The sequence below is a fragment of the Dasypus novemcinctus genome, chromosome 12 (genome assembly GCF_030445035.2).
Source record: "Dasypus novemcinctus isolate mDasNov1 chromosome 12, mDasNov1.1.hap2, whole genome shotgun sequence".
Lineage (NCBI taxonomy): Eukaryota > Metazoa > Chordata > Mammalia > Cingulata > Dasypodidae > Dasypus > Dasypus novemcinctus.
The window spans coordinates 99,403,468-99,429,326 of NC_080684.1; the positions used below are offsets into that span (position 1 = coordinate 99,403,468).

Genomic DNA, 25,859 nt, shown 5'->3' on the forward strand with positions numbered 1-25,859 from the left:
CAGACCTGGGTTCCTGCGCAAGCTTCCCTGCTGCCCAGCTCGGTGTCTTAGGGTAGTTCCTGACCCTCTCCATCGTGGTTTTCTCATCTCTAAAACGGGCCGACGATGCTCCCCAAACAGGGATGTTGCAATTAGACATAATACAGCCTGTATAAAGCACCCAGTTCACTATCTGCACACAGCAGGTGCATAATAAAGGTGGTCCGGGGTGCTGCTTCCAGTGTGAGTGGTGAGAGGGAAATAGTGGCTGAAGTTCACCTGTTTCTCCAAGCCCTGCCAGCCCTTGGAGGCTAGGGCAAGGATCCTTCAGCCCCCAGACTCCAGGCCCTCCTCTGCTCTTAAGTCTCAAGCTCCCTCGAGGCCTCAGGCCCCTTTCATAGAAGCCCCAAGGCTCCATGGTCTCCCCAATAATGTTGGATTTCCCCAAGTCACAGCGAAAACTCCTCCCCACCTCCTCAGAGGGGAAAACAGCCTTCTTTTAGCAGTTTGAAAAACCTGGAACACACTGCTAAACGGGCTGGGGTGGGGAGTGGCTAGGCAAAGGCTCAGGCAGAGACCGAAAGCCAAGGTTGACCCTTCGCTCTGTGACCCCATACCAGCAAATCCTGCCGGCTCTACCCTAAAATATATCCAAGATCTGATCACTTTGTCCCCACTCCCCTGCCGCCTCCCTGGTCTGAGCTCTTTTCTCGCCCTTGGATTTCTGCAACAGCCTCCTGCCGGGTCCCCTTGCTTCAGTCTCGGCCCACGTCAGTTCCTCTCAAGCTAGACTGAGCCTGTTGAGGCAGACCCAAGGCTCTTGGGCAACAAGCCCTCTGGGGGTTCCAGTCCCAGGCTTGCTGCCGGGAGAATTCTCTGACTTGCCTTCTGCGTCCTCCCAGCTACCTCTCACTCTGCTCCCGCTGCACCAAGCTTAATGGCCCACCTGAGGCTCCTGGCCTGGAAGGCTCTTCCCACAGGCCTCTGCTCAAAGCCGGCTCATCAAAGGGGCTTCCTTCTCCCTCCCCACACCACGCCCCCATCAGGCATTTTTCTTTATGGTGGGAGACCTCAGCGAGGATGTGTGGAATGAAGGAATGGTGAGAGACACACCCCTCTCCCCAGATATCACTCAACCCTCACAATGGCCCTGAGGCTGCTGGAGCTTAGGACACTGGCGATGGAAGCTGTCCTGGAGTGGCCAAGCTGGGCAGCTTGGCCTGGCTCAAGTGCCTGCGTCCCTGAGGGAAGATGTTCCTAGCTGCCCCTCTGAGCCCCTCGCGTTGTGCTAGCACAGGAGTGGGCTTACAACCTCCATAAAGACCTGACCCCTGCCCGCAAGTCTCACGAGAGACAGAGGCAAATGTATAGATTTAAAAACAGCATCGCACGTAATGGGCGACGATCAATATCTTAGTACTGAACGGGCTCGGCGCCCTAATGGCCGTGCGCAGGCCTTCCGGTGCGCCCCAGGAGGCACCCACAGGGGCTGGAAAGCCTTCCCTAGGGGACCACTGAGGTGGACCCTGAAGGGTAGGAGTTTGCCCGGAGCCAAGGGCTCTTGGGAGTGGTAACAGCATGGAGGGATGAATAGAGAACGATCGGGAAAACAGATTTGGAAGAGCTTTGAAAGCCATGAGAGGGGATCTTATTAGTGTTACAATTCCCTCGGGTATCCCCCAGGGCCCTAGCCCGAGAGCGGTGGCCAGGGCTGGGGTGCGGCACCTCTGACAGGTTCTGGGGACCGGTAGTGGGTGTGGGGTCTGCCCGGGGTAGCGCGTCGTTGGAGGGCGAGCCGCCTTCTGCCATCTGCCACTCAGTCACCGCAGTCGGACCCCAGCCCTGGCGGCCCTTCCTGGCCACGGGGCCGGGGTGACTTTGGCAGGCCGCCTCCAGGCCGCGGCACGCGGGGGCGGGGCTCCTGGCCGGGGGAGGAGTCCCGCCAGGAGGCGTGGCCAGGCGGACTCGCGGCCCCGCCCCGAGAGAGGCCGAGACGGGGGAGACCGGAAGTCCTTCCGCCTCCGCCCGCCCCCTGCTCTCCTCGGTCCCGCCCCTCAGCTCCGTGCGCAAGGTCGTGTCCCGGAAGTGAAGGGGCCATGTTGGTGGGTGACCCGGGGGGATGTACCGGGCGAGAGGCGAAGCCTGGAGAGTGGTAGCGCACGGCCCGCGGGTGAGTGAGGGAGGGAGGGAGAGTGAGGCCGGCGCGGCGGGCGGCCAGGGGCTCGTCCAGCTCCTCGCAGCACCCCTACCGGTGCCCCCCGCCCGGCCCGAAGCCGCGCTACTGGCCTGGCCGCCGGGGGTCTCGCCCTAACCGGATCTCGCCTTGTCCCGACCCCGCCCCGCCTCCCCGAGTCCTCCCTGTCCCCGAGCCGGCCGCCCCAGCCTCGGGGTTTCAGCTCTCCGGCTCGGCTCGGCCGTCCCGAGGGTCGGGTAGGAACCGTGAACTGGCGGTGGCCCTGTCGCCCCTCGCCGAGCGTCCTTGTAGTAACAGCCCTCGTGGTGACAGGCGCCTTATACCTCATAAAGCACTTCCGCTGTTGATTTCCAAGATTTCATCTCACCCACTGTGGAGGCCGCTCGGGGCCGAGGGGAGCTCTTCAGTTGAGGGGAAAGGGACTTGAGCAGTGGCTTTCTAAGGCTGCAGGCCAGTAGCTGGCCGGCTGACTTTGGGCCCAAAGTCCAGATCTTTTCCTCAGATACCTGACCCTCGTAGTCTCATTTCTTATTTTTGAAATTGGGGTGATTATATCTTCCACATAGCAACGTTGTGAGGATTCCCTCTTACATTCAGCATATTGCAGACCCCTTGGTATGTGCCAGGAACGTGCTGGGAAAGTTTGTAGGGCAGGGGGTGTGCTGTGCACGTGGTAAGGACCCAGCAAATGGTAACTCTCTGAGGCAGGCAGAGTACAGCCTCCCATTTAAGGTCCAGTGCCAGGGCAAATCACTTGCCTCTGCGAGCATCAGTTTCCTCCACTTTAAATGAGGAGTAGGGCATTTAAATGTGACTGTGGGGTTTTGATAGAATGAGATGCCCAGTTATGTGGGAAATTCTTGGAGCTTGCAGAGTATGTAGCAATCACTCAGGAAGTGTTCACTATTGCTGTGAACTCTGACCTTATAGGTTCCTTAATTTTGTTTTAGTTCTTCAGTTTAAACTTGATAATGGATAACAAAGCACTTTACCAATAATAACCCTGCTTATGTAAAGGATTCATTGTTACTGAAGGGAGATGGTGGTGGTAGTTTATGTATACCTAAACGTAATATAGTGAGCACTTATTTACCAGGCTAGGTAGCATTAATAATAGCACTTCCTGGTATGTTGTTTAGTACACACCCCAAGCATTCTTCTAAAGACATTATATACATTAACTCATTTCATCTTCACGCTGACCATATGGGAAAATACAAACACAGAGAAATTAGGAAAGTTGCCCAAGGTGATGTAGCTCATAAGTGGTGGTGCCAGATTCAAATGTAGCCCAGAGTTCTTGTCTTCAACCACTCTAGACCACCTTTGTGAAAAAGTTCTCTTACAGGTGTTTTAACATGCGTTGTCACATGTAATTCTCCAAATAACCCTATGTGGTAGCCTCTTTTTTCCTTTTTTTTTTTTTTTTAACAATCCTCAAGTCTTTTTATACCTCTTATGCCATGAATTCATAGGGAATAGGTTCCAGTAGCTCATGCTCCTTTCTCTTGGTTCCCACAAAGTGTGCTGCTTTGGGTGGAGCAGGCTAGTCTTCAGTTGAACCCAGGTACCTTTCTCTTTGGCTTCTTTCTTTTTCTGATCATTTTCCTTGACATGTGTCCAGAAGCAATCTTGGCTCTTAGACTGCTTAATATGCTCAGTATGTCTATTAATTCTCTTGGCAAGAATCTTCCCTTAACTGGTTTGTTTCCTGTGATACCAACTTGTTTACAGGATACTAGCAGCATGCTGGGTAACATTGTAGACGTCCGTTTTAACATGGTAACATTTGTGGAGCATTCCTTTTTTTATCAGTGCCCATTCCCTTCATGTCTATGATACCACCTTTCTTGTAGGTTCACATATATGTGGCCAAAGGAACACCTCCATGTTTTCTAAAAGGCTAGAAAACATAGTGGGTTCCTCTCCTCTTTCCCTTTATGTTCATCATTTTGGCCAGTTAATGCGAGATGGCACTTCCAACTGACAGGGGAACCTCTATTATTTTAATATCATTATCTCCATTTTAAAAGTGAGGAAACTGATGCTCGGAGGGGCTAAGTTATTAGCCCAGAGTTTTATGGCAAATAAGTGGCAGAGCCAGGATTCAAGCTCAGGCATTCTAGCTCCTGATGTCTGGCCCTTCTCTTTTCCAGGAGAGGGAGTTGGGAGGCTGGGGTCTAGTCTCAGCTCTGCCTCTTAAGTCGGAGTGATCTTGGGGGTTTCTGAAACCTAGATTAAGCTAGATTGAGCTAGACAGTCCCTAAAGGCACTTCTGTCTTTAATTCTGAGTGTAGAATTCTTTCTTCCCTTCTGCTTATAGCTTGACGCCCAGCCCCTGCCAGACCCCCATGGCCCCGTGGAGCCGAGTGGCGGTGCTGAGTCTGTACCGGGCTCTGCTGCGCCAGGGCAGAGAGCTTCGCTACACTGATCGAGACTTCTACTTTGCCTACATCCGCCGTGAGTTCCGGAAAAATCAGAAGCTAGAGGATCCTGAGGTCCGGGAGAGGCAGCTGGAGAAGGGACTGGTCTTTCTCCACGGCAAACTAGGGAAGATTGTTTAGGACCTTCTCTTTTTCCTTCCCTCCCGGATTCCAAGGAAAGAGGACAAAGGTGTCTTCTGTAGACATTCCTGCTCTCTCCCACCCCACCTCACAGATGCATTAAGAAGCCTCAGGTAGGCTGGCCCTTGTTCCTGTAGGTTTTGTTCTTTCTGATGCTGCGGGAACGGGAGAGAGAGAACCTTTTCTTTTAGTGACAGTCCTTTAGTCTTTAGAAATCAATGGAGGTAATGCAGACATATTTTAACAGAAATGTGTTCTCTTGTGAGAAAAAAAGGGCTCTAGAGTTTCAAGTCCCACCAGAAAAAAACTGCTAACATCCTTTTACTTCATATAGAACACTTTACATATGGAAATGTTAGAAAAGACATTGGTTAATACCATTAGAGCTCTGTTACAAGCCAGCTCATTCTTTAGTGGATTCAGATCACATTCACAGAAACATGAGTGTGATCTGTCTGGAAAGCAAGCATGCTGTTCAGACTTTAGGGTTTCAGTTCCTGCATTCAAATCCTGGCACTGCTACCCATAGCAGGGAGATTTAAGGCAAGTCACTTAACCTTTTTTTTTAAAAGATTTATTTATTTCTCCCCACCCTCCTCGTTATTTGTTGTTTGCATTTGTTGTGTCTGTTTGTTGTGTGCTTGTCTTCTTTTTTGGAGGCACCAGGAACCTCCCATGTGGGAGGGAGGAGGTGCTGAATTTGCTTGAGCCACCTCTGCTCCCTGCTTTATTGAGTCTCTTGTTATGTTTTCTTCCTTGTGTCTCTTGTTCCATCAGTTTGCTGTCTTCCTACCATGCTCATCTTCCTACCATGTGGTGGGAAGGAGCTCATACCCTTGAGCCACATCCACTTCCCCACTTAACCTTTCTAGGCCTTTGTTTCCCATTTGTACAGTGGAAATAATAGTACCCACCTTTTAAGTTTATTATGAGAATTAAATGAGGTAGTGCTTGTATAGCACCTGGAATAGTACTTGGCAAGAGGTATATTAGTTCTTCTCCTGCTGCTGTGTTATCAAGAAGTCCATCCCACTGTAACATAATGATTACATTTAATTCAGCAACTGTTCCTGGAGGGCCTTCTGTGGATCTGACAGTCCTTAGGCTGTAGGGATGGAGATGAATGATACGGTTCATCAGAGAACTTGGCATAATGAGATCAATGGGAAATAATTCCACTGTAGTCAGCTGTGTACTAGAGGGTTGTATGAAGAGCTGTGGAGACATGAAGACATGATTTTGCCGTGAGGCAGGGTCATGGAAGGGGCTCACAGCTGGCTATAGAAAAGGGAACACTTGAGGTCCGCCTTGAATGAGAAACAAGCTAGCCAGGCAGAGGGGCAAGAATAATCAAATGCCTGGAGGTGGAAAATGCATTTTTTAGCCCAGAAACTTGACTACCTGTCAGGCAAGTGGCTGGAGTTGAGGCTGGGGCCAGGTTTTGAAGACACTGAATCCCCTTTAAGGAGATTAGAATATTGAATAGTGGGGTACCATCACAGCTTTTTTTTTAAGATTTTATTTATTTCTTCCCCCCACCCCCCTGTTGTTTGCTCTCTCTGTCCATTTGCTGTATGTTCTTTCTGTGTCTGCTTGTATTCTCATTAGGTGGCTCCGGGAACTGATCCTGGGACCTTCCAGAGTGGGAGAGAGGCAATCTTTGTCTTGTGCCACCTCAGCTCCCTGTTCTACTATGTCTTCTCACTGTCTCTCCTCTGTTTCTCTTGTTGCGTCATCTTGCTGCACCAGCTCTCCAAATCAGCTGGCACTCCTGTGTGGGGTGGCACTCCTGCGTGGGGTGGCACTCCGTATGGGCCAGCTTGCTGCGTGGGCCAGCTTGCCTTCACCAGGAGGCCCTGGGCATCGAACCCCGGACCCTCCACAAGGTACACGGGAGCTCAACTGCTTGGGCCACATCCGTTTCCCCATCACGGCTTTTTAAGCAGGAGAATGATGTGTCCACATTTGTACTTTAAAGGGATCTTGTTGGTTTGAGTGTGGAGGATTGGTGAGATACTAGAGGCAGTGAATCTGGCAAGATGAGATTGAGGGGCTGAGGTGGTAGGAGCCACATGTAAACACAAACATGTATAGCACTGGGACTTGGTGACCAGTTGGCTGAGGCAGGAGGAGGAGAGAGAAGGAAGAAGGATAACTGAGGTGTACGGCTTGCCAGCAGGGTGGAGGATGCTGTTTTCACCTGAGAGGAAAAGCAGGAGGAGGAGCCTTATGTAATGGCTTTGGTTCTCCTCAGCGACTATGTTTATCGACAAAACCACCTTTGGCAGTGCAGGGCCAAGATTTGGGATGATTCCCATGGGAGCCTGTGTGTCCAGGGAGGGATCGTGGAAGGAAAACAGTACTCAAGTTTCTATTCCTAATTTGTCTTGACTGTGAGTTGGGTGATAATTGCAGCCACCACCATCACCATCCCCCAAAACACGTCCATAGGGTGAATAGTTTATTCATGCAACAGATATTTACTGTGTGTCAAACTGCTTTTCCAGGGGATGTAGCAGTGCCGGAGATAGAATGCCCCAAACAAGCTAATAAACTAGCTAATGGAGAGATGTGAACAAGCTGGTATGGTAAGGCTGCCTAAGAAACCCTGTAGACTTCAGCTCTGGGTTCAAATTCTGACAGCACCCTTATTGACACAGTGACCCTGGCCCTGTTCCTTAGCCTTTGCCTTAGTTTCTTCATCTATAAATTGGAGATAATATTACTGGCCCCGTGGGATTAAGGGAAGTAGTGGATTAAAATGCGCAGCACATGGTCCACACTCTATACATGCTATTATTCTCCTCTGTACTCAAGCCAGACATGTTTTATTTTTAAATCACATGACTTTTCCAAGTGGAATTCCTTGGAATTTTCATAGTTCTCTGCTGTCATCCCAGGAAGCTGTATGGCCTCATTATTCCTACTATTCAGGTGACCAGTATTTCTGTTCCCACTTTTTGTACCTAGGGAGACAATTTAAATAACTTGCCTTAAACATTGGTAAACTCAGATTCTCCATCCCCAGTCCTGCCCACCAGGTTGTGTCCCTTCCTGATTCCCTAAGGAGCCAGGTCTCTCTCCCCTGCCAGTCTGTGCTCCTGTCTCCTAGCAGGCTCCAAGCGAAGGCTGAAGAACCCAACTGGAGGAGTTCCAGGGAATCAGCAGTTTCAACTGGAACAAGCAGAGTCGAATTATAGTATAAGGACTCATATTTCCCTTTTCCCTTGGGGATGCTCTCCTTCCAGGTCACTGGGTCTGTGGCGTGTCACCTGGTCCTTGAATGGGAGCATATTGCATAGAGGAGGAAAAGCTTTTCACAGGCTTGCTCAGCTTTCTGATGTTGACCTCAAGTCCAGGGTAGCATCAGTGTGAGTGTTAGAAAGGCCATTCTTAGCTCAGTCACAAAAGGCGAAATGTAACTTGCAGGACTGGATTGCTGACTACCTTCTGGAGGTTGCTTTTGTCCTGTGGATGGGACTCTTAAGAGACATACTGATAGCCCACATTGGTGTAGCACTTGCACAGTTTATAGTGTTCACATACAGTATCAGTTACAGTATCAGTCATTGTTTCCTCACAACTCTGTGATTTAGGCCATGCAGGCATCATTCTCTCCTTTTCATAGACAAATGTTCAGGAACTCAATTTGGTGTCACCCCCTAGTAAGTCAGAGCTCGAGCAATTATTCAATCTCAGGATGCCCATTTCCAAAACCCATGCTCTTTTCTGCTGTGCCACGCCACTGCCACAGCAGATGGCCAAGGACTAAATGGCCCAGGGAGCCTCCTCACAACTTCTGCACAGGAGACTGCCCTTTTGGTCATGCTGCATCTCATCCAAAGATGGTTTAGAGGGTGGTTGTGTCCATTGGCCCTCTCTTTTATAATGCTCATTAGTAAAGGCTCTTCTGTTTGAGTTTGTTTGTTTGACAAATCAATTTGATACACATTAATAAGGTGTACAATTCATTCAAAGTGTACAATCAGTAGTATTTGTTTAATCATATAGTTGTGCATTCGTCAATTCAAAGCATTTTCATTATTTCAATAATAATAACAAAAAACAGATGAACAAGAAAATTCTTCACCTCTCAATCTTCTATTTTATTTTTTCATTGTTACTTGTGGGGAAATGATTACTCTGCCTCAGCTGACTTTGACATGTCTCAGGAGCCACTGGGGAAGGATGAACTAGCATTTTTGCCTGAACCCATTTGTAAATAGAAAGTTTAACTCTTCTCCTTGTCCTTGTCTGCACTGTGCAATTGAAGTAGGAATATACTTCATTTCGCTAAATAGACTCTCATTATGTCCCTAAACTTGAAGTTTCAGTTGATTGTAAAAGGAAAAATGAAATGTGCCACCAAGGTTGTAAACTTTAGTTAAAGAAAAATTATTTTTGGGCTTGACGGTGACTGTTACTTAACTCAATTGCTGCGATAAATAAGAGTCAGCATTCAGATCTAGAACCAAATATTTCTTTTGGGGGGAGAGGGATAGGCAGGGGGCACAAAATGTGAAATTAGCAGTACCCAGTTGGTATATAGCATTAGAAAGAATTTTTTTTTTTAATACTTTTTAAAAAAATTTTTCTCCCCTCCCTCCCCCCCAGTTGTCTTCTCTCTGTGTCCCTTTGCTGTGTGTTCTTCTGTGACTGCTTCTATCCTTATCAGCGGCACCAGGAATCGGGTTTCTTTTTTTTTTCTTTCTTTCAGATTTTATTTTATTTATTTCTCTCCCCTTCCCCTCCCTCTGCCCCGGTTGTCTGTTCTCTGTGTCCATTTGCTGCGTGTTCTTTGTCTGCTTCTGTTGTTGTCAGCGGCATGGGAATCTGTGTTTCTTTTTGTTGGGTCATCTTGTTGTGTCAGCTCTCCGTGTGTGCGGTGCCATTCTTAGGCAGGCTGCACTTTCTTTCGCGCGGGGTGGCTCTCCTTATGGGTGCGTGGGGCTACCCTGCGCGGGGGACACCCCTGCGTGGCACGGCACTCCTTGCGCGCATCAGCACTGCACGTGGGCCAGCTCCACACGGGTCAAGGAGGCCCGGGTTTGAACCGCAGACCTCCCATGTGGTAGGCAGATGCCCTAACCCCTGGGCCAAGTCCGCTTCCCAGAAAGAATGTTATTTTGCAGTAAAAGATGTTCTCCCTGATTTCTCGATATCCTCTTCCATTATTGGGACTTCAAATAGTATACAACTTTGTTTTTCCTCATGTGATTCTGGGTGCACAGAAGATGGGGTAGCAGAGAGTGGCTGCGTTAACAGTGATACTTAACACCTGAACTGCACTGCCATCCTTCATCCGGGTCACGCCCAGAGTTCTAACTGTGGGAAGTAGGCTTATTTGAGCCTTAGGGATACTTTGTCAGGATGATTCCTTTGTTGCCGAGGAACAAGTCTGTGCTTGCTTTGCTTGAGTATTGTGTGGGAAAACTAGTTGTGTCTGTGCCATTGAAGAGGCCAGCTCTTCTCCAAAAACTCCTTTTTGATGGACACGTTTTAGTTACTATTGCAAGTGCATTTGTTGGATGGGTTTTGTGTTTTCCGGTTAAGGGCCAGGTACCAAGGTCTGTGCTCACTCACTCTCAATGCCAGCCGTTCCTGAGCTTTGTGTAGTTGTACATACTTTCCCAGGCGACAAAGCATTTGAGTGGGATCGTCCACAGAAGGTTGTTTGCTTCTCTGGACCTTTCTTACATATGGATTTATAATCCTATCTCAATGTGTAGGGTGTTTGGTCCATATTATTTTGTGTTTTGTTTGCAGTAGATAGAATAAGGACATTAGATTTTTGTAAGGATAAACATGATACAGTTAAAAAAACCCATCAGACTAGGAATTGGAAGTCCTGAGTTTGGAGATGATTCTGTCATTCTCTTTCTCTGTGACCTCTGGCAAGTCCCCTCCCTATATGTGATGTGATGGGATGGGATTAGATGAACCTCAGGGCCTTCCTCAAATGGTGAAGTACTGGCCAAGGGATTCAAAATGCCACCTGCTGGGGAGCAGGTGTGGCTCAACTGATAGAGTGTTCCATACCCAGGGCCTCCTGACCCAAGTGTTGAGCTGGCCCACATGCAGAGCTGCCGTATACAAAGAATGCTATGCCGTGCAGGGGCCCCACGTGCAAGGAGCGTGCTCTACAAGGAGAGCCACCCCGCGTGAAGGAAAAAAAAGCACAGCCTGCCCGGAGTGGCGCAGCACACACGGAGAGCTGATGCAGCAAGATGATGTAACAAAAAAGAGATGCAGTTTCCTGGCGCCACCGACAGTGCCAGCAGACACAGAAGAACACACAGCCAGTGGACACAGAGCAGACAGCTGGCAGGGACAGGGAAGGGGAGAGAAATAAATAAAATAAATCTTAAAAAAAAAAAGCCACCTGCATGATATCGGGAAGGGGTGGGGAGAGGATGGTATTGAGTGGTGGCTTGACAGTGAGGGTAATGCTTTCTGTAATCTAGATCAGTGGAGAGGTTTTCCCAGTAAGCACGATCAGTCATCAAGATATATTTCCCTTTCATCCAGATAGATCATGGGACATGGTATCTCTCTCTAGGCCTTAGAACATGCACTGCCAGACGCAAGAGGAATGTGGTTTGCTGGAGCTCACAGATGGGAGTGGGAGGAGGGCTGGGTCTCAGGCCGGGTGGTGATGGCTGTGTTCTGCCTTCGTCCCCAGGAGAGCAATGGCAGGCGCTGGGGAGCGCAAAGGCAAGAAGGATGACAACGGCATTGGCACGGCCATTGATTTTGTGCTCTCCAATGCCCGGCTGGTGCTGGGGGTGGGCGGAGCGGCCATGCTGGGCATTGCCACACTGGCGGTTAAGCGGGTAAGTGTTTGCAGCCAGGGCTGGGGATGGGGGAGGTGGCGAGGCATCCCCTGCAAGCAGGGCTCCCCTGGAACAATACATTGATACCACTCATGGGAGTGCCACTTGGTAATTTGTCATTTTTGGACAGGATTTAAGATAATTTAGTAATTATTCCTCTAGGACTCTGCCCTAAAGAAATGGTTGGCATTTTTATTGGAAATACTAATATAGAAATTTATCTCAGCAAGTAAGAAATTGCAAATAACAAAATATCCTTCTCTTTGACTACTTTATTAATAGCTATGTGCCCCACACATACACATCCTACTTTTTCTGAACATTTATATCTAGATTTTTTATAGATTTAACGTGTTTATTATTAAACTTGTCTGTATCCTCCTACCAGACCGAACGCTTCATGAGTTTTTAGAGATGTTGGTTTCTTTGCTTTACTGCTTTATTCTGAGCACCCAGAACAAATGCCCAGCACTCTGTAGCCACTCAGTATGTGTAAAATTATTAAAAAACAGTAGTGGAACTCACTAGGGCAAAGCTTCTGGGGAGTAAAGAAATTGGAAGGAAGTAGAAGGAAGAAGGTGTATGCCTGTGTCCTGTCTGTGTTTCAGATGTACGATCGGGCAATCAGTGCCCCTACCAGCCCCACCCGCCTGAGCCACGCAGGGAAAAGGAGCTGGGAGGAGCCCAACTGGATGGGCTCCCCTCGGCTGCTGAACAGGGACATGAAGGCCGGCCTGAGCAGGTCCCTGCAGACCCTTCCCACAGACTCCTCGGGCTTTGACACAGGTGAGAGAGTCGGTTACCCCTCGTGGGACTTACCTCTGGGCTTTCAGCACCACTGCTGCATTCAGCACACATTCCTTGAGCACATTTGTGCCAGGCACTATGCTAGCACTTGCCTTTCGTGCCAAGCCCTTCCCCTTTCTGTGGCTGAGGCAGCTGTGGACTGAGCAAGGATGGGAAGAGCTCATGTGCCTCTCTTTCTTGCCTTGGTAGATACATTCTGCCCACCCCGGCCCAAACCATTGGCCAGGAAGGGCCAGGTAGATTTGAAGAAGTCACGACTCCGCATGTCCCTGCAGGAGAAACTTCTTTCTTACTACCGGAACCGGGCAGCCATCCCTTCTGGCGAGCAGGCTCGGGCCAAGCAAGCTGCCGTGGACATATGTGCTGAGCTTCGGGGCTTCCTGCGGGCCAAGTTGCCTGACATGCCACTTCGGGACATGTACCTGAGTGGCAGCCTCTATGATGACCTGCAGGTAACCAGGTGGTTCTTACTAAGGGTGAGGTTGGGTACTGACCATGGTGTTTCTCACATAATGCTGGTGGCACAGAGCATTCATCTCTCGGCTTGCTGGAAAGACTAATTACCACTACTTCATCCTGCACACTGTGGGAACATCTGAAAATCCGTGCTTTTTATTCTCTGCCCTTGTGTCTTCTTTAACCCCTTTTCAATTTTTTTGTCATACTTCCCACTTAGAAGAAGCTATAAGAGGCCTTCTCCTTCCTATAATTTTGTCCCTGTCTTACCTTTCTAGTGTTCTGTCTTCTTGAGTCTGCTCTTTCCTCTGTAAGTCATGGGGGAAGTTTTGTGGACTTTGTGCCTAGACATGTGGCGTGGTAGAACGAGTGCAGGCTCTCACCTCCAGCAGATCTGGTGTGAATCCACTCTCTGGATGGCATGAAAGAATTCTTAGTTTTCTTTCTTGTTGGGGGAATACAAGTTAGTGGGACCTATGTTTGGGGAAACATGTCTCTTTAGCAATCAAATCCTTCAAAACCTTTTTCAATTCTTTTGCTGTGACAGGTGGTGACAGCTGACCACATCCAACTCATTGTGCCCCTCGTGCTTGAGCAGAACCTGTGGTCGTGTATCCCTGGCGAGGACACCATCATGAATGTCCCTGGCTTCTTCCTGGTTCGTCGTGAGAACCCAGAATACTTTCCTCGTGGTAGCAGTTACTGGGACCGCTGTGTGGTAGGGGGCTACCTCTCCCCAAAGACAGTGGCAGACACATTTGAAAAGGTAGTGGCTGGCTCTATCAACTGGCCGGCCATAGGGTCCCTTTTGGACTATGTGATCCGACCAGCACCACCCCCGGAGGCTCTGACTCTGGAAGTGCAGTATGAGCGTGATAGGCATCTCATCATTGACTTCCTGCCATCAGTGACTCTTGGTGACACTGTCTTGGTGGCCAGACCCCACCGGCTAGCCCAGTATGACAACTTGTGGCGGCTGAGCCTGCGTCCTGCTGAGACGGCACGCTTGCGGGCTTTGGACCAGGCCGACTCAGGCTGCCGATCTCTGTGCCTCAAGATCCTCAAGGCCATATGCAAGTCCACTCCGGCCCTTGGCCATCTCACTGCCAGCCAGCTCACCAATGTCATCCTCCACTTGGCCCAGGAGGAGGCTGACTGGTCGTCAGATATGCTGGCCGACCGCTTCTTGCAGGCCCTGCGGGGGCTTATCAGCTACTTAGAGGCCGGAGTCCTGCCCAGTGCCCTGAACCCCAAGGTGAACTTATTTGCAGAGCTCACTCCTGAAGAAATAGACGAGTTGGGATACACTCTCTATTGCTCATTGTCTGAGCCGGAGGTGCTGCTGCAGACGTAGGGGAGGTGGAAGCCACATTGGGTGTTGGGTGGTCAGCCCAGTATTCTCCGTTAGAAACACGTGGCTACGCAGCTGGTGCCTCCCAGGGCTCCTGGGTGCCTCATCTCCCTCGTCATTGACCTGGTCTCTTCGTGCTGATGAGGATGACTTCTTTTTCACTCTCCTGTTTTCTTACCCAACGCTTTCTATTTTTGTTACCAAACACTGTGCTTCCTGCTCCTCTCTCAGCATCCTTTGCCCCAGGCTAACTTTTCAGAATGAATTGAGAAAGGCGGAACACTAGCCTGTCTGTTGAGACCACTTGGTGTTTTACATTTTGGCCTAGGTTTTCTGCTTCTGTCTGCCTGCCTTTTTGCTTGTTCCTTTTCAGCGTCTTTTTCTTTTCCATCTTTTTCTCTGTTGCTCATGCCTTCTGTTTTGCTCTTTCCTCTGGAGCACATCTGCCTAATAGAGATGTTGCCTTCTAGTTGAATGTCAGGGAAGAGCTGATTGCATGTTTCTAGACTGAACTCTGAAGAATGAGTACTGAGACAGTATTTAGGGTTTCTTGGGGTAAGGCTAGCAGAAGAGCAAGCCTTTGACCCAGGTTTCTGGAAAAAGAAGCCCCTTGCCCCTTCCTGAGCACCTCATGTACCTAAGTGCTGAGAACGTGTTATTGACCCACTCGGGAGTGAGGGCACAATATAAACTGGGCATAAAGCTATTTGAAGATCGTGTTTATTAGTGGGGAGCGTGTGGGGCGTGGGTGGGCTGGTAGGAGGTCTGTGTGTCTAATGTCTGTCCTCCCCATGGCAGTGCTACTGTGTGCAGGGGCCAGACGAAGTCAGGGACAGGAAGGAGGCAGTGAGGGCAGCACCTTGCCGAGATGCAACATTTCATCCTCTTCCTTATCTTAACGCCAATCAGAATAAGACCTTTAAGGAACACGGCCTTGGCAGTAGAGTCTGAAGGGAGGTGGCAGTCACCTGTCGGGGCTCTGCGACCATGTATTCCCCCCAACAGACCCTGCCTTTCTAGGATGTTGCCGCAGGACAAGAACAGGCCCAACAGCCAGTCTTTCATCACCCCCACACCTGGGCCTGCCATAGGAACGTGAAAGGGGTGTTTGCCAAACTCCTGGCACCTTTAGAGGCCAAAGGGCAACTAAATAGAGACTTCTTCCCCCTTATACTGTCTCTTCCCTAGCACCTGGGGAGATCGGTGCTGCTCCGGAAGAGAGCACAAAGATAAAACATGTGAGAGGGAGGTGGGGACTTCCTATGTTCCTTATTGTTTTCTGCTACTAAAATTGTACTATTTATTGCAAAGTAAAGGAATCCTGAGGGTGGGAAGGAGTGCTTAATTACACAATGGCAGTGTGTCTTATTTTATTTTTTTTCCTGTTTATAGTAACAGGAAGATAATATTTCTGTCTCTGATCAGCCCATCCAGTATTTTGTTCTCTTCCTATCATGTCTTCTTCTATTCTTACTACCTCTCCATCAGTGAAATTCTGGTGAAGCTGTCTGCAGCTGTCTCATTCCTTTCCCATGACAGTGACAGGAAATGACTTTAAATAGCATTTAATGCCTCAGCTTTCCTCTGAATTCAGGGTAAAGATTCCTGCCCCTTTTTGTCAAACATGAGGTTGTGTACTAGGGTTATCCTTGATTTTCTTAGAGAATCTTCCTGACTCTCCCATATAAGTGCAGGGGTCTTTTATGGTGGTTCAGTTTTTTCTATATGATGGTATTGAGAAAATAAGAAAGATCAAGCCTCACAATCTCGAGAGAAATTCTCTACCCTGGCTGTCCATCAGAATCCAACAGGAGTTAAAAAATACATACGTATGGCTGTGTGCTCCCCTGGGAGGTTGACATAGGGCAAGGGGTGGGGCCTGGTCATTGACGGTACCCATCTGGTGTCCCTTAGTGGGAAGGGGGAAGGGAGGACTTGATAGAGTGTTGAAAAAGCTGGGATTATGCTTCAAGATAAAGGTTTTGGTTTCCCTGCTGTGGTATTATAAAACTTGAAATTCTCCGAAGCTGGTGTCTCTGATCAAGCTCCATGTAAAACCTTGGAAGTAGAGCTAAAAAATAAAAAAACTGAGACCCAAATTTTCAAAGCCAAATATACTTACATTTTTAGGAAGTGTAAAGACCATCTTTCTGAGAGCATCTCTTATCTGTTAACTATGTCTGTTATATCACAAAACCAAAAAAACATAATTTTGCCATAATGCCAGCAAGAACCTCTTAGAAGTCCTGGAACCAGTAGTAGGAATTCTCAACCCTGGTCCTTCTGGGTTTGCCACCTCTGATTAGGTGCCATTTTCCTCATAAAATATGGAAAACAGTTAAGTGCTTTTGAGATTTTTTGAATGGAGAGGGCAGCATCATTCTGCTAAAATAAAACAACTTTGGGAAAGATGGCATTGGCTTTCCTCTCCACCTCCACCTTGCCTTTGCGTAATAGCTCCCGACGTTTCCAGAAGTTAGTATCCTTTCCTACTTCTTTGCCTGGAGAATATTGTTTCTTGTACCATCTATGTTAGCAAACCATACACTTAACGTAATGCTTAAAAAATAGTACACTCATTTTTATCTTGAAAACTTGATCTCCAAAAGTTGTTTTTTGTTGTCATTCTTTTCTGTTGACCCTTCCTAAAAAGAGTTCAGAACAACGGTATATTTCTTGATACGATTGGTTGTGACTTAAGAAGAAAAAAGTGAGAGCTCCTGTTTGGAAAAGTTGCTATGAGGAGGCCTACAATCTCCTTGGGTCCCGGTCCCTGCTAGTCCAATTGCTCACATTCCAAATGAGATGATTTTGCTTCTTTGTATTCTACTCAAGTTGCAAGTGGTTTTGAGGATCATTGCATGCCTCTGGAGCCCTCTGCTGAGGTATTCCTTCTTAGGACTATGACCCTGGCTGTGAACTTTTTCTGCTCTTGGAGGATTTGTTAGAGTTCTGTCCTTCCTGCCTAAAGTTCAAGACCAAGGAGAAGAGTAAGAGACTCTTAGGCGAGCATTGCCCCCTTCACCTGGCTGTGAGGCTGTAATCCTCTGGTATGCTGGTGATTGTAAGTGACCAGAGTACCAGGGATTTGGATTCTGGGGTTAACACCCTACAGGGTGTTGTCAGACTTTTCATTTTGATCACCTCGTATTCTTTAAATTCTTGGTCCCTGAGGCCAAGTCCACAACTTGCCTTGTCACTTGCCTGCCCTTCAGTGGCAGTCGATGTGGAATTAGTCGCCAGTCTGTCCGGTTTTGGCTAGGTCCATATAGGAGCATTTTACCCTGGAGACCCAGAAAACTGCTATCATTTTTCTCCTTGATGGAGGAAATAAAGCTGGGGAACCTGATGTTCTTCCACAGTGTGGGGAGAAGAAAATAAAAATCTTCTTTCCAAGAAAGTTTTTGTTGACTTTTGTGTGTGGCCATGAATGGTAGTGAGTCTCCATTTTCAGCTAGAACCTTTGAAGTACTTGAGTTGTGTCTCCAGAATAGAGTGGATGGGACAAGCTGCTACTGGAGTCATTCTTCAATGACCTCTGCAGTATCGAAACTGGGGCGGAGTAAAATCTCTCCTTAATGCTCAACCATCTGTACGGTTACTGTCAGGGGACACTGCTGCAGCAAAAGAAGGCCATGCCCGGGGGCCCTTCAGGTCACCTTGGCTTGGGGATCTTAACTGCTTTTGTGCCAAAACACTAGACAGCTTCTGTATGTTCCAACACTCGTGAGTCCTTAAGAGGAAAGAAAACACCACACCCTTATCCCAGCATCCAATATGCCTTGCACATATCAGGTGTTGCATAAATAGTTGTTGGTTTCATCCATCAGTTAAGATTACAAAAGAGTTCTCTTAGAAAGCATGACGACGTAAAAGAGATCGAGTGGGAGGTACTGGGAGGGTAGGGTCAGAAGACTTGAGTCCTAATAATTTACTAGCAACCATTTATTGGACATTTACCATGTACTAGGCATTGTGCCAAGTGCTTTACATAAATGATCTCATTTCATCCTTAGAAGTATGCCATCATTAACCTCATTTTACAGATGAGGAAATAGGATCAGAGAAGTTAAGCTACTTAGCCAAAATATCCCAGCTAATAAATGAATGGGGCCAGGATTTTTTCAGGTTTGCCCCTAAAATCTGTCTTCCAACCCCTACCTTATACTGCCCCTAGTAATACCCCTCCTTCCATTAGGCCTCAGTACCACTGTAAAGAAATTTGAGGAGTGGATGTGGACCAAGCGGTTGAGTGCCTGTTTCCCACACGGGAGGTCCTGGGTTCTTTCCCGGTACCTCCTAAAAATAAAAACCAATTCAGGGGAACTGATGTGGCTCAGTGGTTCAATCTGCCGCTGTAGCACCTCAAAAAAAAAAAAAGTAAAAAAAATGGTCTGTAGTTCTCTATGACAGTGGTTCCCTAGTTTCTTGAACTCACAGCCCTGAAACAAACAAAATCCTCCCCAGGCCACCGATGGAGGAGGGAACAGGGCTTCTGCTGCTCCCCATCCCCTCCCAGGGCCTGACTGTGGAGGGGGTTAGAGGATAGCAGAGAGCTTTCTCCACACTGCAGCTTCCAAACACGCGAGGCCCAGCAAGCGGATGTGGCTCCTCACACTTCTTGGCCGTTAGGATGACTTGTTGGGCAGTTGGTTATGCCTGGGAGTTAAATGAAACTAATTCAACAGTGGAAGATGCCAGTTGAATAAAATCTCTTTTTAGGGGAATTAGATCTACAAAAATCAAAATTAGTTCCCTTATGAAAGACTGCATACTTCAATAGAAAACTTATTTTAGCCGAATGGGGATTGTAAAACTTTCCTTACTGGACTTGAGTGGAGCTGGTCTCTGAAGGTAGGTGGGCATGGATCAAGTGACCTCCCAGCTGAGGCCCCAAGATGATAGCCCTCCCAATCTCTTCCCTTTCAGCCATTTAAGAGCTGGCAAGTGGTGACTACACACATGAAATGACATTTCCTTTTTTGCCTGGTTACCTCTTAAGAGTTGTCCGCCCCTCCCCCAGGAAGTCCCCAGAGGCGGTGGCTGGGCCTGCCAGGGGAACCCTGCACGGCCAGCCGGGAAAGCTGGTTTTGCTTATCTTAACTGAATATCAGTGAATTATGCTCCTGCCCACGATTTCCTCAACTCCCTTACCTTCATTGCCTCGAAGCACTTTTAGTATAAGTTAACTTCTGTTTGTCTTTTATTAACACATTTGACTCCACGAACCTTCTAGGGGGCAATTTTCTATTAGCTACCTATCGGTGTCCCGGGTGGACTCAGTCGGCGCTCGCTGTGGGCTCGCTCTAAGATGAAGGCGCTGGGCCTGGTAACTTCCTAGAGCCTGTCCAGGTCGGAAGTCGGCCCGATCTGTGCATAAGGACACAGGACGGCACAGGGGGCGGAGGAACTCGGGGACAGAGAGGTCGGCTCGGACTTGATTGCCACTTCAGAGACGGCGGGAAGGGACCGCGGGGCCTGAGCCAGGAGGCCACTATTTGAAGAGCACGGGGCTAGAGGTGCCCGGGTACGCAGCCCGAGAAGAGCCAGCGGGCCGCCCCGCCCCTTCCTGCGCTCCTTGGCGAACAGCCCGCCCGCCCTGGACGCAAGCCAATGGGAGCGCGAGCTATATATGACTCACCATGCCTGGGCCAATCAGCTCGACGCACGCTCCCGCTAGTATCTCGCGCGACAACTAGACTCCCTCGGCCTTCACAATAAAAACCCTTCTTAGGCTGAAAGACTTTTCTCGCTCCGCCCACCGAACTGACTCTGAGGCTCGGTGTGACGGATCCCTCCGCGCTCCCTGGCGGCAGGGGGAGTGTCTTTCGGATCTTAGAAACCTCGTAAAGTAGTGCGCCTTTTGTCTTTCCGCGAGACCTTTAAAATGGTTAATTGTCTCTTCATAGTTAGATCCTGGGCGTAAAAGCCGTGGGCTGGAAACGAAAAGGGGGTCAGATGGGTGAAAATGAGGGCAGGAAAGTAAAGGTCACGTGACGGCGGCGGAAGGATGCCATCTGTGAGATACGACTTAAAAGGCCCTGCGCGGAACACGTCCCGCCATTTCGTCTTTTCTCTTCGATGTTGACTATTGCTCGTGGCCCGCGCCTTCCCTCCGCCCCTCCCGCAGTCCCAGCGGCCGCCATGGCGCATTAGAGGCAGCAGTGCCCGCGGCAGCTTTGGCCCTTGCAGCAGCGGCAGCAGCACCAGGCTCTGCAGCGGCAACCCCCAGCGGCTTAAGCCATGGCGTAAGTACCGCCCGCGTCCTGCGCGCCCTGGACCGGGCGGGTCTTCGGCTGCCTGGGCGCGGCCGGGGCGGCGTCCCCGAGGAGGAAGCTCTTTTACGAGGCGCCCGAGACGCCGGCGTCCCGGAGTCGCGAGAATGCCGCCCGGTCTCTAGGGGAGAGGCCCTGGCGGCTTCGGCCGGTCCGGGCTCCCGCGCTGCCCCTTGCGAAACGTGGCGGGAGCCAAGATGGCGGCGGGCGGCGGCGGTGGGCGGGGCGGCGGCGGCCGTGGCCGTATTTGGACAGCGGGTGGGGCGCTGGTCCGGGTGCCCCGCCGGGGAATGGCCGAGCCCTTCTCGGCCTCCATTTTGTGCCACCTGATCCGGGAAGCGGGGAAGGTTGGCACATTGGCTCTGGCCACGGGCTCCCGAGTCTGTCGTGGCCAGCTGAGTGGTTGCCGATTGAGCCGTCGTTCCTCACCGCTACAGACATGGAACTCTCAGACGGGCTCGCCTGTAATGGCGTTGTGTTTGGGCTTCCTTTCCAGGCTTTTCACGGCATTCAGCAGCAGCATTGCTGTAACCGACAAAGACACCTTCGAATTCAGCACTTTCCTCGAATCCAGCAGAGCCCGGCAACATGACCGAGATGAGCTTCCTGAGCAGCGAGGTGTTGGGGGGGGACCTGATGTCCCCCTTCGACCAGTCGGGTTTGGGGGCTGAAGAAAGCCTGGGTCTCTTAGACGACTACCTGGAGGTGGCCAAGTACTTCAGACCGCATGGGTTCTCCGGCGACAAGGCTAAGGCGGGCTCCTCCGAATGGCTGGCTGTGGGTGGGTTGGTCGATGCGTCGGACAAGGGCACAGGTGAGTGGTAGTCCTCCCGTCAATGTGGGCCCACTCCCCGTCGGGTCCGGTGTGAGGGGCTGGCTGCCTTACGTGTCTGACCATCTTTTGCAGAGGATGCCTTCTCCGGGACGGATTGGATGGTGGAGAAAATGGATCTGAAGTTTGACTTTGACACCCTCTTGGGTATAGATGACCTGGAAACCATGCCCGAGGATCTTTTGGCCACATTGTACGACACCTGCAATTTTTTTGACCCCCTAATCCAGGAAACTACTAAGGAGCCCCCCCAGACAGTGAACCCAGTTGGCCATCTCCCAGAAAGTTTACCAGAAACTAATGAGGTTTCCCCCTTCACCTTATTCCAGCCTCTTTCCCATTCCCCAGGGCCCTTGTCATCCACTCCAGATCATTCCTTTAGTTTAGAGCTGGGTAGCGAAGTGGATATCTCTGAAGGAGAGAAGAAGCTGGACTCTGTTTCAATCATAGTGATCCCTCAGTGCATAAAAGAGGAGGATGCCCCCTCAGATAATGATAGTGGCATCTCTATGAGCCCCGAGCCCTATCTGGGCTCTCCCCAGCATAGCCCCTCTACCTCCAGGGGCTCTCCAAATAGGAGCCTGCCTTCTCCAGGTGCCCTGTATGGCTCTGCCCGCCCCAAACCTTACGACCCTCCTGGGGAGAAAATGGTTGTAGCCAAAGTCAAGGGTGAGAAACTGGACAAGAAACTGAAAAAAATGGAGCAGAACAAGACAGCAGCCACTAGGTATCGGCAGAAGAAGAGGGCAGAGCAGGAGGCCCTCACTGGGGAGTGTAAAGAGCTGGAGAAGAAGAATGAGGCTCTGAAAGAGAGGGCAGATTCCCTGGCAAAGGAAATTCAGTATCTGAAGGATTTGATTGAAGAGGTCCGCAAAGCAAGAGGGAAGAAAAGGGTCCCCTAGTTTGGGTAGTTGGGAGTGTGTGCTTGTACATAGGCCTGCTTTGAAGCTGTGTGTAATAAATTATTTTATAGTGAAAGTATCTGCTTGCTTCTGTCAATAAAATCTCCCTGGACCTGTAGTTTTAAAAATAGAGCAATTGTAGTTAAGTTACAGGAGTACCCATGTACAATAGTTTTCCCTAGCAGTATTTTGCGTTGCCATAATAGTTGAAATTAAAAATTGTATCACTAAATATAATGCCTGCTTCACTCTTTGGGCTGGACCAGGCCTTTCATCTGCTATAAGATCAGCAGTAAAATGGTGTTACATTCATAATGTGTCATACCCGTTACTAAAACATCAAGGAAGGTTGGGTGTTCTTCCAGGAAGAGGGTGGGGTTTAAGCCAGAGGGCCTGCTGGAAGGCTGGGAGAACATTGTGCTTGTGACCTGTACCTGCCTGTACCTTGCGAACCCAGATGAGGTCGGTTTAAAGCTGAGCACGAAAGTTAGTTTTTAATCTAAACTCTACATTTGTGAGAGCTCTCAACCTAAGAACACTGAAATTTTGGGCAAATGGCTCCTTTTGGTGCAGAAGTGAGCTATAAGAGCTGGTCCCCTGCCAATTTCATGCAGCTCGGGGTATCAGGATGGTGGTCAGCCCAGATTCCTGACGAGCTGGCTTGGAAGGTTGACGGGAACCCTGCTTTACAGCTGGCCCGCTACTGGACCTCCTTTCTGCCCCTTCCCAGCTGGCTGAGAAGTCAGGCATTCTCAACAGGAAATGACTTGTAGCTGAACTTGAAAAGGCAGCTGCATGTGGGAGCCAAACACTAGGGCTTGGCTGTAGGGCTGGGTGATAACGTTCCTCCCACAACCTGATCTCCCATTTGAGAGAAGGCAAACTTCCTTTTTTTCTTGGTTGAGTTCCAGTTACGTGGCAGGTTTGCTTTCAATTAAGTTTTCATTCCCTAGCTGGTGGGGCCAGCCCACAGGGAAGGAGATGTGGACACTGGAGTGCCTGGGAGAGGCTCTGGGATGAGGGGGCGGAGGGAGTGTTAGGAAAACTCGGTTTGTAGGACTTGGCATGTGCTATCTTGTCCAGTCCCACGAGAGCTGGCACCATGCCAAACCTACCTCAGGCCAAGAAGCGAGCAAGTGGAGGAGGAGCTGTTGAGCAGAAGAGCAGAGCCAGGATTTCATTCCGGGGGTCTGGCTCAGGGTCTGGGTTCTTAGCTCACCAGTTTTGCCTCTTGAGCCTGGGAAAAGTAACTTGTAAGGCCTGTGGGGCAGGGGCCACCCCTGGGACACAGCTGCTGGTGGAGTAAGCAGCTTTTGTGTTGCCAGCTTAGTGAGATTTACTGGTTTAAAAGTGCAGAGTCAGCCGTGTGCATGGGTGCTGTGAAGACCCAGTCCCCTGTGCCAAGCGCTGTTTAATAAGGATCATTTCCTTGTCTCCATTTTACAGGTGAAGAAATGCTCAGAGCGGTTAAGTAACCCAGATAGTCTGACTCGCTGCTCCAGAGTTTCTTACAGACAGGACACAAAGGCGGCTCTTGGGTTGGAAGGGGACAGTATGGTGCTAGAGGCTTGTTTCAAAGCTGGGGGCACAGAAAGCAAACGCTGCTACTAAGGTACTGTGTTCCTGATAAGAATGAGGTTTTTTCCAAGATACTTCATTTGCACACACATTTGAGGAAACACTTGCCCACACTGGTGACGATTAGTGGTTTTGGTGAGGGGCTGGAAGAGAGCAGGGAGCCCGGCGCCATCTCCAAGCACTGCCCCCCGTGAGCACAGCTGCTGTTTTGAACCTTTGCTTTCTGACTCACTTCTGTTTTGTAACTTCCACCCCAAGTTCCACTTCCCACCATCTACCCCAAGCATTGCAGCCTGGGGCAGCTGGCCCAGAGAGAGAGAGACAGTGGGGCGGCGAGTGGACACTGAGAGCTGGAGAGAGGAAGTGAGAGAGGCGGCAGCTCTGGGAGGGCCTCGACCACCGGGTGTGGACCAGGCTCACCCAGTGCCCTCGTTAGGGAGGTGGGACACGGGCCCTGGGCGGGGCCTGAAGCCAGAGAGCTGGGCTCTACTCCTCCTCAAGCCTCTGCAGCAGACGCCTCCCCAGACAAAAAGGCAGGGAGGGGACGGGCAGCAAAGACCCAGCGGAGCCCACCGCCCACCCTCAGCCCTTCCCACCTCCCTGACCTCCTTCCCGGCACTCTCCTCCCCTGTGCACCAGCCACCAAGACTTGTGCCCCTGACAGCCAAGTTCATTCCTGCCTCCGGACCTTGGCACCTGCTCTTCCTTCTGCTTGCAGGATTTTCCCAATGCTGCCTTCTTTTTTAAAAAGATTTATTTATTTAATTCCGCCCCCCCCCCCCCCGTTGTCTGTTCTCTGTGTCTATTTGCTGAGTCTTGTTTCTTTGTCTGCTTCTGTTGTCGTCAGTGGCACAGGAAGTGTGGGTGGCGCCATTCCTGGGCAGGCTGCTCTTTCTTTCACACTGGGCGGCTCTCCTTACGGGTGCACTCCTTGCGCGTGGGGCTCCCCTACGCGGGGGACACCCCTACGTGGCAGGGCACTCCTTGCGCGCATCAGCACTGCGCATGGCCAGCTCCACACAGGTCAAGGAGGTCTGGGGTTTGAACCGTGGACCTCCCATGTGGTAGACGGACGCCCTATCCACTGGGCCAAGTCCTTTTCCTTGCCTCCTTCATTCAGGTTTCTAAGGTCACCCCAGAGCGGCCTCCCAGGACTGCTCCTGGAAATGCCCCGGCCCCTCTGCTTTACCTGGTTTTATTTTTTTCATAACCTTTATTTCTAATTGAATGTACTTGTACATATGCTTATTTTCTATTTCCTGCTCTCCATTTTTTAAAAGGCACATACATTTTAAGACAGTAGAGATCTCACCCTCCTGCTCACGTCTGCATTTCCAGGACCTACTACAGGCCTGACAAATATTAACGGAAGCTGGCATTTACCGAGAGCTCATTTTGCACACGCGGTTCAGAGTGCCTGCTGACTGTGGGCTCCTGACCTTCATGAGGAGCTGAGGCAGGTCCTGAGGTTCTACCCTTTCTGCCAGAACAGGCCCAGCCTCAGGCACCTCCGTGGGCAGGCCGGGCCTGTGGGTGATGCTGGTGCAGGCAGCGGGCAGGCGGGCTGGCAGGCAGGACAGTGGCCTGCACACCGAGCTGGGGGAGAGGGGCCCAAGGAGGGGCTGCAGCCTGGGCCCAGCAGCGCTGCTTGGGGCATTGCAGCCCCGCAGGCCTCGGTCAACCCTGGCCCAGACCCGCCAGGTCCAAGAAGGGGCTGGGCTCTGCCCAGGGAGGGTGGTCCTGACTCACCTTGTCACCTGGGGCCGGGCACCTGCGGGTGGCCACGAGCAGTGTTTCCTGGTTCAGCTGGCTGCCCCTGCAGAGGCAAGGGCAGGGCGGCAGCAGGCACCTGTGGCTGCTCGGCTGTGGGCACAGCGCACCTGTCCTGTCTCTGGGACAAGAATGAGGGTTCTGGACACCAGGGAACGGCCTTCGTGTTCTTCACTGTTCCTGAGTGCCTCCTGGGGGCTAGATGCTGTCCCAGGTGCCAGGCACACAGCAGTGAACCAGATGAAAATCCCTGCCCTCATGGAGAGGCGGTACCCAATCTAAATCAAGACTACTAAGGGACGACACACACCCTGTGAA

At 50.3% G+C, this 25,859-nt stretch overlaps 2 protein-coding genes across 4 annotated transcripts; both read left to right on the forward strand.

The window, feature by feature from the left end:
* The first annotated feature begins 1,996 nt into the window (after positions 1 to 1,996).
* On the forward strand, positions 1,997 to 17,584 carry MIEF1 (mitochondrial elongation factor 1). Of its 3 annotated transcripts, none has more exons than XM_058308830.1 (6): positions 1,997 to 2,149; positions 4,497 to 4,850; positions 11,420 to 11,570; positions 12,179 to 12,356; positions 12,567 to 12,829; positions 13,381 to 17,584. In XM_058308830.1, the coding sequence occupies exons 3-6, from the start codon at positions 11,427 to 11,429 to the stop codon at positions 14,185 to 14,187; spliced, it is 1,392 nt and encodes a 463-aa protein (XP_058164813.1). In that variant the 5' UTR covers positions 1,997 to 2,149; positions 4,497 to 4,850; positions 11,420 to 11,426; the 3' UTR covers positions 14,188 to 17,584. The 3 variants fall into 3 exon arrangements, with proteins under 3 accessions (XP_058164813.1, XP_023445711.2, XP_058164814.1); XM_023589943.3 differs by having other exon boundaries at positions 2,038 to 2,149; positions 4,497 to 4,633; XM_058308831.2 differs by lacking the exon at positions 4,497 to 4,850 and having other exon boundaries at positions 2,038 to 2,149.
* A 2,421-nt stretch (positions 17,585 to 20,005) lies between these two features.
* ATF4 (activating transcription factor 4) lies at positions 20,006 to 22,272 on the forward strand. The gene is made up of 3 exons (XM_004447835.4): positions 20,006 to 20,432; positions 20,956 to 21,273; positions 21,367 to 22,272. The coding sequence occupies exons 2-3, from the start codon at positions 21,048 to 21,050 to the stop codon at positions 22,191 to 22,193; spliced, it is 1,053 nt and encodes a 350-aa protein (XP_004447892.2). The 5' UTR covers positions 20,006 to 20,432; positions 20,956 to 21,047; the 3' UTR covers positions 22,194 to 22,272.
* Positions 22,273 to 25,859: the final 3,587 nt, after the last annotated feature.

Bases quoted from the DNA above. Each gene is read 5' to 3' on its own strand.
- MIEF1 (XM_058308830.1), top strand. From the start codon at position 11,427: ATGGCAGGCGCTGGGGAGCGCAAAGGCAAGAAGGATGACAACGGCATT. The intron at 11,571-12,178 runs GTAAGTGTTTGC...TCTGTGTTTCAG, and splicing joins CCACACTGGCGGTTAAGCGG to ATGTACGATCGGGCAATCAG. The intron at 12,830-13,380 runs GTAACCAGGTGG...TTGCTGTGACAG, and splicing joins GCCTCTATGATGACCTGCAG to GTGGTGACAGCTGACCACAT.
- ATF4 (XM_004447835.4), top strand. From the start codon at position 21,048: ATGACCGAGATGAGCTTCCTGAGCAGCGAGGTGTTGGGGGGGGACCTG. The intron at 21,274-21,366 runs GTGAGTGGTAGT...CATCTTTTGCAG, and splicing joins TGCGTCGGACAAGGGCACAG to AGGATGCCTTCTCCGGGACG.